Below are 14,273 nucleotides of genomic sequence, written 5' to 3' on the forward strand. Positions count from 1 at the left end.
CTCTAAACAGTATTCGTGTCACAGCCACTTAAATTTGAGCATTGCAAAATTAAAAATGTAAAAGAACCATGCTCATAAAGGGTTTCCCATCAAATTTTTGTTTCTCACTTAAAAGCTGTTTTAATTTCTTGTTACTTCCAGGCAAAATGGGTAAAATTCTAATTTCCTTTTCATGAAATCTGAGGATTTTTGGGGTGGGGGAGAGTAGCAAGGAGTAAGAATTTACAGCCAGAGGGAAAATTCCTTCTAACATGTGACTCAACTAGAAGAACAAAGGACTCATAGTTGCAAGTAATCTAGTATTTACCCCAATGAAAATCTTTGCTCTCTGTATTTTCCTCTTGCTTCAGTAACATTGTCTTCGCGTAGGCTTAGGCAATATAGAGGTAGTCTGAAAGGCAGTTGCATGATTGTGTGCAGTGCTGCATGCTGAGACAACTGCATCAATGTTTTGGTCTAGCAATAAGTGTTTTCTGCCTTCAAGCTGAAGCTTATTTAGCTTGGCTTTTCTGGTGCTGCTGTAGCAACCATCAGTCTCCAGGCAACTGAGGCACATTGACCTCTTGGTTGAACTGAGTGTAGCACTACTTCAATTTAGCTGCCTGAGACAATAGTAATGGTGTTGAATGTGAAAAATGTGAAATTTTCTAGTTTGTGTGCAATGGAAATGATAAAACGATTTAGATGGCACCAAATTTTTAGGTTTGACTTGAAAAAGATTTCAGGTTTACATGGTGTGTGCTTCGTTACAAGCTGCAGAGTTGGCTGCTGAGGCAGTGTCCTTACAGGCCTTGGATGAATGTTGAGAATCTTGCAAACATTTTTACACAGCAGCAATTCTGTTACTGTAGGGGTTTGTTTCATTGCTTAAGTAGCAAAGACTGTTGAGGTTTATTTTGGTAGGCAAAATGTGAATGTTTGTGAATAGGTAGCTGATATTTTTATTATCACTCTTTCTGCAATTAGAGGTGATCTTGAAAGTAGTTACTTTACTCTCAGATCCATTATTTGCCCTATAATGAGTGTCTGGCTTTCTTTGTACTACTCACATGAAGAAAATAGATTACTCTATGGGTATACTGAATTTGTTTCTTAATTAAGTCATTCTTTCTGCTAGTCAATAAGAGTGAAATTGTGATTCCTCATATATAGGTTATAGTTTTTAAGGAAAACAGATTCTTGGGCAAGATAGTGCTTCCATTGTCTATGTAGAGCATATACAGGTTAAGTACTGTGAACACAGGGGTAGCTGAAAAGGATGGAGGAACAAACTTGGGGTAAAAGGGATTTGTGTGAAATTGTGCTCTGTTTTCAGTTTAGGTCTGGGGGGGAGGAATCCCAGGGTCTTATCTCTGTAAAGCCTCCTTAAAAAAACCAACAAACTACGACAAACAGACAACAAAACCAGCCAAACAAAAAATGCCTCTTTATGAGTCAGCATTCTAGTAACTTTTGGTACGAGTCTCTTGTGTCTAGTGTATTAATAAATAGATTTTAATTGGTTAAAATTTTGTGTAATATCCAGCTTAGTTAACATGGAAGAGAGGAGTAAACTGGTAGTACAGTTGTGAGGTTATAGCTTTTTCACATTACTGGAAGATAGGCCTTCTATCCATCCATGTGGTTTTTAATGACTTGATGTGCCCTTGTTGTACACTGGGCAGAGGTATAAATTAGTTTCTGTAGGTGTGCCATTAATTTTTCATTTTGCCTTTCAAATCCCACTGTGTTTCCCAGTTGCATTCATTCATGCCATTCTTGGAAAATATTTGAGTGCTGCTGTTTGAAGGTTAGGCGGTTTCATTAATTGGAGGATTTATCTGTATGTTTAATCAAAACAATTGATTCTCCAGGACAGCATTTGATATTTGCATGTTCGTAAGTGAGAGTCTTCATTACAGCTAGAAGTTCAAAGTATTTAGTTTTACTGGTAACAGAAAAAATACTAATGATGTGAATATTGTATCCATAGGATGATTTTACATGTCACATACACAGTTCTAAATTACAATAATTTGTACATTTGTAATTAATGCTCTTTTGCTTTTTGACTGAAAATTTGCTCTTCTAAGACATCATAAACCCTTTTTCTGATTTAATTTTAACTTTTCCAACCTCCTAATTAAACTGGTCAGTTAATTCTTTTGTTTCAGCCAGGCTGTGAATACATTTAGTGTAAAACTGAACCTTGATTGTCTTTTTTAAAAAAACCCCAAACTTTTAAGGGCTTCAGAATGCTTGAACTCAAACTTTTAAGGGCTTCAGAATGCTTGGATGGTAATGGTGGCAGTTTGAGACTGGGTTGTTTTTAATCTCAGTATTGGTTTAGTGGAATGGATGAGTAAAACACTACGGGTTATGTTTTTAATCTCAGTATTGCTTTAGTGGAATGGATGAGTAAAACACTACAGTGCATGTTTGGGGTTGATTCCCATTGGTGATGTGTGTGTGATAGCAGGTGAGGTGAGGTTAGCTGTAAAAGTATGCTCTCTGCATCAGTAGTGCTGTAGGCTGTTTTAGGCAAGTGGTTGATGTCGTTTGCTTGAAAATTATTATGTTCAAGTTATAACTTATAACAGCCAAAATACCTATTAAAAAGATTTAAATGAAAGTATCAGTTTAGTTAAAATATATAAATAGTATTTATCATACTGCAGATTAATATTATTTTGTGTTGTGCTAGTTGTTTTGAAAAGTCAGGTGATAATTTCAAGAAGAAATGTGGAACCAGTATTTATTTTATGAAGGATTTTCTGTGTTGTCCTCAGTTCCACCTGTATTTCTTCACATGTAGGAGAATAAACAGTGATTTGGAATTGTTTTTTATTGGAAATGGTTTAGATAAGATTTCCAAGCAAATTCGTTTTTACTGGAAACGGTTTAGATAAGATTTCCAAGCAAATTCCATATTGGTGGTGAAAATTTTCAAGGGTTGCCTTGCAGTGATGCATGAGAAATTGTTGATGTGGCAGAATGATGTGGCTCTTGGGCTTCCTAGAACTTTGGTTGTATTGCAGTTCACTGTGGTCTGACCACCCTTCTGTGGGTGTGCATTGCCATCCCAGATGAAGAGCTGACAGTGCAGAGAAGGCAAGTGGTGCTGTGCATCACTGGTTCCCTCGTCGCCTAAGTGAAGTTAAAGGTGGTACCAGAAGCACTGAAGACTAAAAGGAAGCAGTAGCATATTCTTCCCATTGCCTTCAATACCCAAGCAGAGCCAACTGTGACATGCTCCCCATAGCATAACCAGCCTTAAAAATTCTCAGGATAAAAATACCTTTGCCCAAGTTAAGCTAGGAAACGTAAGGCCAGGTGACTTTTGCTGCTGTCACTAGATAGGCAGGTCTCTTCACTTCTCAGGAAAAGCAGTTAATCTCTATATATGCACGTTACCAATCTTTTATTATCATTATGTGCCTAGCATTAATATGTGTTCATATCGAAGCTCATTTAATTGCAATGCATGTTTTAATTAATGGATGCATTGTTCAGGTAAATGCTGCTTGCCGTAGACCAAAATACATCAGCTTAAGATGACTTAGAGATGAAGTAAGCTGATGTTAATACTTGATCTAGTGCTTGAATTTCCCTCCAGCTGCATGGAAACTGTTAGCAATATCTTCTCAGAGGCCTAGCAGAAAAGTTTGCATAAAATTTAACTTTAAACCTCATCTGCATCAGAATATTTTGTACTGCTTTCAGTAGTAGTTGGCCATACGTAGATGTTGGTGATATCCAGTGCTCTGTATTTCTTTACTTTGTGTTAATGGGAACAAGGAGTAGTTTTGTGCTTTCTGTCACAGCATCTTGCTGGGATGAAGAGCCTAGTGTGATTGGTAAATGGTATGACCCCAACCACAGGAACAGTGATATGTTTTTATTTTAAACAAGAAATAAAATTAACCTTTGAAATTATTTTTGACAAAGAGATACTGGCGGAAGTAGGTTATTAGGTGATCTGTCACTAATTGTAAAGCATCATGATGATGTAACACAAAGCTACAATATAGCAATGACTATTTTTAAAGCAGAGGGGAAAAGGGATGTTGATTGGATGTAAACTGATTAAGAAGCTGTCCTGGAATTGGTTGTTCTGGCCATCCTTGTTGTCCTATCATGAAAGGAGGAGAGTTCAGTAATGGTTTAACTACAATTAAATCCCTCCCCTTTCTTTATGGAAATTCAACTGTAGGCATTTCAGCATTAGCCTAAACAATGGTTTTGAATATGTTAAGCCCCTAACAATTAGGGAGCAGTTTGGGGCATTGAATAATGTGGAATGATGCAATTGAACCTGACAGCTTCAACAGTCAGCCTACTCATGGGACCCAAAAGTTGTTCACACTTGGTTTCATCTCTCATCACACGCTGAGTATTAAAACCTTACTGGTGTGGAGCTGAGACAGAAATGAGGCCTGTTATCAGAAAATATTTCATAGCATAAAACTTGAAAGGAGCAGGGGAAAAGGCATGCTCAAAGGGTCTCCAGTTTTTGAGACCCAATCTAATTGCATGCAGCTAAGCATTGTCTCACTTTTCTCCCCTTTGTTTTTTTCTGCTTAAACAACATGTAACTTGTGAAATTAAGAGACTGCTTTCCCTGGAAATTGAAGTAAATGTCCACTTACGAATGCAAATAGCTGTCAACTTGGGAAACTTTATAGTCATGCTGTTAGAGTAAAATACCATTTTGGAATCATGCAAACAAATATAAAATTGTTCTAAGTATTTTGGAGGATATTTATATATAGGAGTTAAATTTAGTTAACTTGCAAATCTCATTCTTTAGGTAGAAGAATATTCTTGCACTTCCTCTCTTGCTGCAGAGGAAGTGTTTATAAGCATCAATCAAATATCAATCATTTATCCTTACTGCACGTGGGCATCCCGTGAATTACAATGCGTCGTCCTTGTGTGCTGCTCTGCTGCTTATGGCTCCACTGATTTATTGAACATGCCATAAAGCAAAGCAGTGTGTTATATACCTCTAGATGGGCTTAAATCCTTCTGCTAAAATATTTTCAGGCAAATGTGCTGCCTTTTCAAAGTAAATACTTAGCAGCCTCTTTATTTTATTAGTTCATACATTTTGATCATGTATTGTGTTGAGTGTTTAAATAGAATCAGTTGAAATAAAGAATAATACAGCTTTAAAAGTTCCACATTTTAGAACATGTTTCAGTCCCGTGACCTTAATACGTATTGACAGGATGATTGTGCATTTTTAATAAATGCTTGCTACAGCTTGTTTGGACTCTGGGTGAAACATGAAGCTCCTATTTCACCTTTAAATAACGTAGCACTCCTCCACCTCCTCTGCTTCCCTCTCAGATGAAGTTGTCACATACATAAGAAAACTTCACAAATCATTATTCTCGTCATTTTACCTTGCCACTTTAAAATAGTATTTCCAAAGTTTTTTATTTGCCTCCAACTCACTTGAGCAATTTTATTGTGCCTTTTTCTTTGGGAGTTGCATAGGGTACACTATTGCACTAGAACTATTGTGGTTCCAACTTGTTGTAGGACACCTTGACTATTATTTTAAAGTATAAACAGGGGTTAAGTTTAGGGTGAAACCACCACTTGTGAAAAAACTCAAGTTCTTAGATATTGTTTAAATCCTGCTAAGTCTTTTGATCTGTTCTATCAACCCACTTAGCAAACATTGTTTAATTCCTTTGATGTCTTTTGTTTTGTGATGTGATGGTTACTCAACAAACTTTAGCAACTCCCTTCAAGATACTTTGAGAAAGTTCTTAAAGCTATTTGTGCATGTTTCAGTCAAATAAACATGTAATCTCCTTGCTGTTGTAGCTGCCCTGCCATCATAAATTAATATATAGTGGATATCACAATTTTAAGCAGCCTTGCAGTGAATTACACGAACTGAGAGTAAATGTAGGGGCTTTTGTGTAAGACCTGAGCAGGACACTTACTAGAATTAAAAGAAATCTTTCAGAGAAATACTCTAAACAGAAATAAGACCTCGCATTTGGAGTTAAAAAACCCCCAAAACATCAACTATATTAGCAGAATTCATAACCACAACCAATCTATTTAAACAAAATATATATATACTTTTATTTTACCTCTTAGATACGGCTGAATTGTAATACCAGTTGAATCTTGTAATATTCCATTCTGTAAGGTTTCTTCAGTGAAAGAGATGAAAAACGACATTGTTTTTGAAGTTTGCTTGGTTTTGAAGGGAAAAGAGCTGAAGGTTGCTAGTGAGCAATAATAGTTGAGTCAGAATTGTGCTATAGGCATATGTTAAGGAAAATAGCAGGAGCTGTGCAGTGTTGCTGCCTTTGACAGTCAGTGTCACAGTACTAACACTAGTGTTTTTGGAAGCTGTTAGACGCAGGTAGGGGGAAATGCCTGCATTACTTTTAAAACTTAAAAATAATTGGGATTAAGTCTACCAAAGACATGCAATTCTTAAAAAACTGAACCCAACCAGAAGTAACAGCCAGATGTGAAGTGACACTGTGGTTCCGTGTCTAGCAATCTTGCACGTACCTATAAACTGAAGAGTGAAAAAAATCCTGATCATTGTAAGCAATTACTCGTGGCTTTTTCTAACTTTGTGACAGTAGAAGAATGTAAGTATCGGGCACAATTTCTCACCAGTATATAGTAAATAAAGCATCATTGAAAACAGTTGTGTGAATTCATAAAAGTCCATTCATCAAGTTTAATATGTTGGCTGAAAGCCAAAACTTAATGGTAGTGTGTGATTCTTTCCAGAGACATAGTTTATACTCTGTAATATTTTGCTGTAATAACCAGTATGTTTCCCCTGTCTCTTGTGTGCAGTTATGCATGTCAAAATGTCCCACAAATTGAGTTCCTTACTGTTCACCTTCTTTTCTCATTTTTCTAAAAAAGTTCCCTTTGTAAAGGTTGTTTACATTTTCTTAGAAGATTCATTTTAAAAGCAGTGATCACAACCTGTGTCTTTGATTCTATCCCCCACCCTACCGCCCCTTGCAATCTCTTCTTTGTTCTGAAATAGTTTTTTTATCAGGTAGGAAAATGCCTTTTAAATAAGCAGCCATGCCTTTATTTCTTTGATTGCCTGTCTCTGCAACTCAGCATTTGACACAAATCTTTTCTTCGAAAGGGAAAAAGCATAAGCAGCCAAGGAAGAAGGTATTTTTATTGCGTTGGATTATGCAAGATTTTGGCCAGCCTCCTTAGCTTCATCTGTTTAAGGGTTCATTTTCGCTTGTTTGGCACAAGTCCCAGCAGAGACCTTCAGAATTGTGGTTAGCAACATGAATGAACACAAACTTTGGGAGCTCTTCAATAAGTAGAGCTGGCCAACTGCCAAAAATACAGTTCCTTATATGGGGTCAGGGCAAAGCTGTGATTCCCCGAGCCCCCTATTGTATAGAAAACATACTTGTAATGGCTGTTTGCGTGCTTTAAACTAAAAACAAAACAAAACAAAAAAACACCAGGCTTCCAAGTCTATCAAAATAGGAAGTAACAAAATAGTGTGCAGGTTTTACTAATGACGGAGCGGAGCGGAGGAAATATGGCTCTGTGTAGTTAAACTCTAGAGCTGAAAGTTGGCCCTTTTGACCCCCACAGCCGGCTCGTGATGTAAGGAACCCAAGCATTTGTGAGACATCTGTTGTCTACCTGCCCTTATTTTGTAAATGGTTTAATAAGATTAAATAATTAGGAGGATAACCACATGGTCGCCATGCTCCTCAGTCCTAGCAATGAGCACATACTTGAGGATCGCAGGGAATTCTGCCCGTCCTGCTGCACCAGGGTGCTTTGAAAATGCACTTTAGGTATTTTTATTATTTGCTACAGTAATTTTTTTTATTAGAAAGGTTTTTCTTCTAATTAACAGAGCTTGCCAACGACAAGTGCAGCACACTTTCAAACCTGTTTTCAGAGTACTTCAATTCTATTTCTACGCTCACAAACAGAAAATAATTTTGCTTTTAGATACATCGTTTTAAATACATTGTTTTTAAAAAAACATTCTTACGAAAACGATGATTGTGCATTAGGAAGGCTTCTTTAAAAGACATTTAGCGTTTCTCCCCTTTAAAAAAAAAAAGATTCAATTTTTAATTGGTTTCTTGCAGGCAAACACCCTACCTGGATCTTCTCTCAGTCTGCCTCCATCCCACATGTACGGCAATAGGCTGAATCCCAGTTCAGCCATGGCAGCGCTCATGGCTCAGTCTGAGAACAGCCAAGCAGGTAAGCTTTAGCTGCTGCTGCAAACGTGCAGCTTCGCAGACCTCAGCGTTTTTAAAAAGATTGTAAAATTTTATTTTTGAGCTCTGCTCGGCATTGGGTTATTAAACGTCTGTACAAAGTTGTTCTGTGTTGCCAAGTAAATCCTCGGTTGTTCTGCGGAGCGGGGCGGGTTTGCATCCCCCTTTTTTCCCCTCGGTGTGTGCAATGTAAATGTTTGAGCAGAGCCTTCAGCAGGCAGGACTGCACCAGTGTCCCCAGTGCCTCCAGTGATTGATGCGCTCCGTCCCCAGCTCTTTGCAGCGGGAGAAACACAGCTCTGGGTTTTGTCGCGAATAGTGGAAACCTTTATTAGCATAATTCATGAAATTGCATTCCACACGAGTTGGTGTGAGAGAGATCCCGTTGGAGAACTGGCCGATATTTCGGGCTGCAGTGGCCCCGAGCTCGCTGTGCCCTGACGAGCTTGGCTTTGTCTCATCCCCGCGAGGATTTGTTGACATGTCGTGGTAGTCATGCCTGTTTGGGGGAAGGGAACGAGTTTAGCAGTTTACCAAGAATGGATCAGTCATGTCTTTGCCCTCCGAGAGGTCGGAGGTCGCTTGGCTCAGAATAGGGGGAGGGCAACCTTGAAGGGGCAGATCGGGTTATTTTATTGAGAGGCCATAGGGAAAATAACCCTTTTGAGTCCTTCCAAGCAAAACGTTTTCGTATATTTAATGAGGCCTTTTTTGTTTGTTTTACTACCTTTTTAGCCAGGGACTTTGCTACGCTCCTGCTTATAAATAGGAATTAGTGAATTATATGCTTTCGTAAAGTTTTCAGTAAATTTGCAGGATAATTGTGCTCCTGTTAGCCCGCGGTGCTAAGTTTAATGCGTCATATGTTTTATGAGTTGTTTTGGGATGCAAAGTGTTAAAAAAACACAGAGCATCAGGATTTGCTGTGATAAGCATACAGATTAGCTGTCCACAGCTGTGATTCATTACTTTCACCGTACAAATTAAAAGTGGCTGAGGGGAGGGTACTGCAAATGCAAACCACGCTTCTGTGCTGTAAAACTGAAAGGAATGAAAGAAGGGAACATAATCCATGGCCTGGTACAGCCTCAGAAATGTGTAAGGACAACACCTTACATGCTACAGTTCAGCAATCTTAAACTAGTGACTTATTCGCTCTTCGGCGGTAACTGCAGAGAGAAGTTGAGATTCAAGGTATTTTTTAAATATCTACATCAGCTATTAAAGCTCTTATCTAAGGAAAGGCGATTTATCAGCTGTGAAATATTTACACTGCAGATCAAGATCTGGGAGATAATAGCCGAAGCCTTGTTGGCAGAGGAGGATCACCCCGAGGAAGCCTCTCACCACGGTAAGCATTATTTCCATCCGAGAGTGCAGGCAGAGGAAATGTTTTCAGATTTGGAAACTTCACTGTCTTTTTACTCCTAATACCTAAGTGTTTTAAAAGCCTATATATATTTCTGTATATATACAGACACAGATCTATTTTTATATGGATAAATTCATATAACCAAAAGCCCTGTTATGTCCAGATATCTAAAATTGTGCTGAAATTTACTTTTGTATCAGCTGAAATTAGGTTTGCAAATGAAGGTTTGTAAGTAAGTTTGCTCCCTTGCTTAAGAAATGGAGACTTGCTTTAGGAGGGATTAATCTATCATTTAACCCACATGTACTACTTATCTCCTCAGATTTGTTACCACAATCATATTTTAGCCATATTTGCAAGAATTCCAAAATCCCATTGACTTACCAATGATCACAGGAATAAACGAAAATTTCAAACAAATACTTTCTTCCCTTTCCCTCACCACTTCAAAATAAGCAACAATTCTCTGTAGAAAAAAAAGTCCTTTTTTTTTTTGTTCTGCTGCAATTCGCATCTACTAGAAAAGTTTGAGATAAGAATTATGCTGGAACTGTATAACATTATTTTGTTTTAAAATACTGCTGTTAAAAATTTCAATATCATGTTTTAAATATTTCAGTAATGTTTTCAGTATGTTTTAAGTGAATCTTTGTTTTTAAAGGGCTTTGTTTTCCATACTGGCTCCCAAATTAATTAGATTTTATAGTGTTACTACTGTGGTTTTTTTTTTTTACTTAGGGACTAACCATGGGAATTTTATTCTGAAAAGGATATTAGGATAGGTAAAAAATGGTTGTTACACAGAAACAGCATTGTAATAATGCATTTATTGTTATAGCATGTGTTTATTATGGTAATTTATAACAAATATCTCCAAATTAGATAATTTAATGTGCATGCCTGGTGTTGTTGATCTTGTATTATATTCCTTAATTAATCAAAAGACATCTTTCTGGATGGGGTGAGATTATCCATTATAATACTTAGGTGTTATTACCTAGTCATTTACTTGCTTTTTAAGCTTTCCAATATGCATTGCCTCTAAAATAATAAACAGAGAATTTACAAATTAGTTTAGACTGTGTTCTCAGTATAAATACATAGACTTAAATTAGCATATAAATTAATATATACAGACAAGTAAGTTCAGACAATTTTGCAAAGGGAATCACTCAACAATTAGGAAATTCCAGAACTTTTGATTGTCTATTAAGAGTCCTCTTATGCCTACATGTTGTGGTAATTGCAGGTTTTAATGCTTTTTCAGTTAATGCCAAGGCCTGGTCTTTGCATAGGTCGTGGCTGTGTTCTGTCTGTCTTGTGGCAGAATATTTGGGAAGCTAAGCTTGTTAAATATGATGCTTCTATGGAGTGTATATTCAGGGTGTGTACAGTCCAGTCCTTGCAGTATGGTAAAAATTCCAGCTGGTTTCGATGGGGATGGTAAAGGAGAAGTGGATGATACAAGGCCACCTCAGTCCACAATTGCAAGGCTTCCTGCAGCATGTGGAAGCTGCAGCACTTCACAAAGTCTGAGAGATTTTGCTTGGCAGTAGGGTTGTTCAAAAACAAGCCAAAAAAGAGGGGGGGGAGGGCGGTGGGGTGAGGCAGAGGAAGGGGGAGAAATCACTGCTGTAGTTAGAGAATTGAAAGCTGGAAAAACCTAATCTGAAATACCTAGCATGGAAAAAATTTAGAAAACCTACTCGTTCAATGAAGTTCGGTAGTCAGCAAATTTCTCCCCTGGTTTGTGTGATAAAACAGATTACATGCATGCCAACATTTCTAAAATGCATAGGTAACTCCCCACCCTCCCCACTGCAATAAATAAGTAACTCTGATTCCTTCAAATATGTTTTTTTAGTGACTAAAAAGCTGACTTCAAAAATCTGTGATCTGGAAACTTTGCAGCTCTGAATGTTACCTGCTTTATCTATTAAAATTATTTTGCTGCAAGTTCTGACTCTGTTCCCTTTGAAGCTTATGAGATACATAAATAACACACATCTCTGAAAGAGCCATGTGATTTTCAGAGAGTTGCTTAAAATAAAAACACTTGCAGAAACAGTTGTTTGCCGTTGGTGACGCAGTCGATCGCAGCTCTTCGGAGAAGACATATGTGACTCATGACTTGTATGGTCATTTCCAATTCACATTGTTATATCTTTGTACCCCAATATAACCACAGCGTTTGATGTTTAAGCTGTCATTTTTAAACTTGCAATATATATATGAGAAATATAAATATTCCTGGTAAATATGAGCTGTTTCCATTTTGCAAAGAATTGCTGCTTTTCCCAAGGTAGCACTTAAACTTTTTTTTTACCCCGTACTTAACCTTAGGTTTAAAAATGTGTTATGCAATACCTGCACTGAAATTTGTACGTGTGTCTATATATAATGCAGTATTGCTTATAATTAATGCTCTAATAGTATGAGTAACTGTACTCCAAACTTAAACAGAAAACAGTTGTGAAAGCAAGCAAGGTATGAAACATGGGATTTCCCATCTCTGTGATGGCATTGGACCAGTGCAGGCAGCACATTTATAATCCTGTTGGAAACTATGATCAAATACTATTTGAAATAAGGATTCAGCCCTAGTGTGCAGGAACCATATCATGTCTAATGGATGAGGTTGGGATTCAGTTGGAAGACGATGGATTGACTAATGTTGCAACACATGGAAATCTAGATTTTAGTTTTTTATTCTCCTCCTGTACAGCCTTACAGAGAAGGATTGCAGAGGTTATACGGTCATGTGTTGCTTTGTTTGTACCTTTTTGAAGTTGATAGAAAATGGTCCAAAGCCTAACAGGAATTTTGTTAGTGATTTTTAATTCAAATAACACAATCTCTCAGGACAGCATTGTGAGCCCTTCACTAGCATGTGGACAGAGAAAGAAGTTAGTGGGGTAGTTGTTTGGTGGTTTTCTGTATTTGCTTTCTGGTTTTGACTTTGTTTTGTTTCTTTTTTTTTTTTTTTTTTTTTTTTAAGTGGGTGGTTTGTGTGGAGTGTAGTACCTCTGTTTAAAATGTTTCTATATAAACCTTCCTGGTTATTGCTTCAGCACCTCTTGTAAGCAGCAAGTTTTAAGGCTGTTTTTGCCATGTCTGTGCTGAACTGTTAAATGCTGTCGAGTTGTCATCTCTTGTCAAAAACCACTACCTTGGTTACCCATTCATCAGGGCTTTTTGTTTTAACAAGTGCTTTTCTTTCATCCTGTATGCAAAAGAGGAATTATTTATAAATACTTACAGAGCTCTTAAGTCACCTACTTAAAACCTTTTCTCGTAAAAATCGCTTTGCTCCGGTGCCTACAAAATGCTTGACAGTCATTAGGTAGCTAATGTGCTGTGACCACTGCTTATTACCGTAATCATAATTAACACACTGATTTCCTGAGCACTGTATGTTGTCCCGTACTGGGACTGTGGTGGTCTTGTTGGTAAGTTTGTACTGCCTGTGGAACAGTGTGACTGTGATCCCACGAGGGCACCAATTGCTTATAGTAATAACTAATAGATGAGAATCTAAATCTGAGCTCATCAGAATCGGTTTAAAAAAACCAAACCTGAACAACCAACAACAAAACCAACAACCAAATTTTCGTGGGTGTTGGTCCTGTGTGAGGAATGGGATCATGCATACATGGGACCAGAAGCCTGAGTCAGAAATACACTGAGCATCTGGGTTTGCTCACGAGTTCAATTTTGGCCCATCCAATGCAAAAGAAGATTTCTCGTAGAGCCTGAGAGGTACCCAGCCTTCTCAGGGGTTGTGTGCTGAATATTTCATTTTCTCCTGAATGAGAAAAGACATGTGGCAAGGGGATTATTCTTTGAACTATGTGTGATCATGAGTGAAAGAGGAGGTGTATTACGTGTGCACAGGACAGACAGGATAACTTTAACTTCCATTGCGTCCCTTATGAAATAATACTTTCACATAGTCCCTCAAAAATCTGGGTTTACATGATTGTTTTTAGAACAAGTTAGGCAGTGGAGTTATGTATGGCCTTTCTGTGTGCTGATTTTAATAAATTGGTTTTATTTTCCAGTTTTCTCTGGGAAAGGTTTGAAGTTTGGTGTTGGTTGGTTGGTTCCTGCCCCCCACTCTCCCTCTCAAGACAAGTGTCCTATGTATCCATATACAGTTGTTTCCTGCTGTAGAAGTGTGTGTTGTGTAATTTAATTCAATGGTGTTTGTCAGTTAGTATCATGTTAGTGTGTATGCAAGAAGAGGTTTTGTGCTTCCTCAGTATAGATTCTCACAATGTAATAATATGTCTTTCTTTTATTAAGGCCTTGGCAGTAAGAACCAGGAGTTCTTGGTGATTTTGATGAATTAACTCAGCCTTGGAAGCATAAGATATGTAGGTGCCAAGGGCTGATATAAGAAATTCCAGCAGTCTTTTCTTAATACATTTCCTCTCATGCTTTTCTTTAAACAATAAATTGCAATATTTTCAACAGATCCCCTGTGAGCAGCTTGCAGATTCGCTATGATCAATCAGGGAACAGTTGTGGGGAAAATTTGCCCCCAGTAGCAGCCAGCATAGAACAGCTCCTGGAGAGGCAATGGAGTGAAGGACAACAGTTTTTATTAGAGCAAGGCACCCCCAGTGACAGTAAGTACTCACAGTCTGTTC

At 37.7% G+C, this 14,273-nt stretch overlaps 1 protein-coding gene across 1 annotated transcript in view; it reads left to right on the plus strand.

Annotated features, from left to right (window-relative positions):
- Nucleotides 1-14,273, plus strand: part of LOC103807452 (protein AF-10-like) — a gene marked incomplete at its 5' end in the record, with an annotated part of 55,939 nt that overhangs the window by 31,233 nt on the left and 10,433 nt on the right. Inside the window, 3 exon segments of the mRNA XM_009080181.1 lie at nucleotides 8,115-8,232; nucleotides 9,528-9,600; nucleotides 14,098-14,252. Of these exon segments, the coding sequence (XP_009078429.1) occupies nucleotides 8,115-8,232; nucleotides 9,528-9,600; nucleotides 14,098-14,252 (346 nt within the window).

The sequence above is a fragment of the Acanthisitta chloris genome, unplaced genomic scaffold (genome assembly GCF_000695815.1).
Source record: "Acanthisitta chloris isolate BGI_N310 unplaced genomic scaffold, ASM69581v1 scaffold7370, whole genome shotgun sequence".
Taxonomy (NCBI): domain Eukaryota; kingdom Metazoa; phylum Chordata; class Aves; order Passeriformes; family Acanthisittidae; genus Acanthisitta; species Acanthisitta chloris.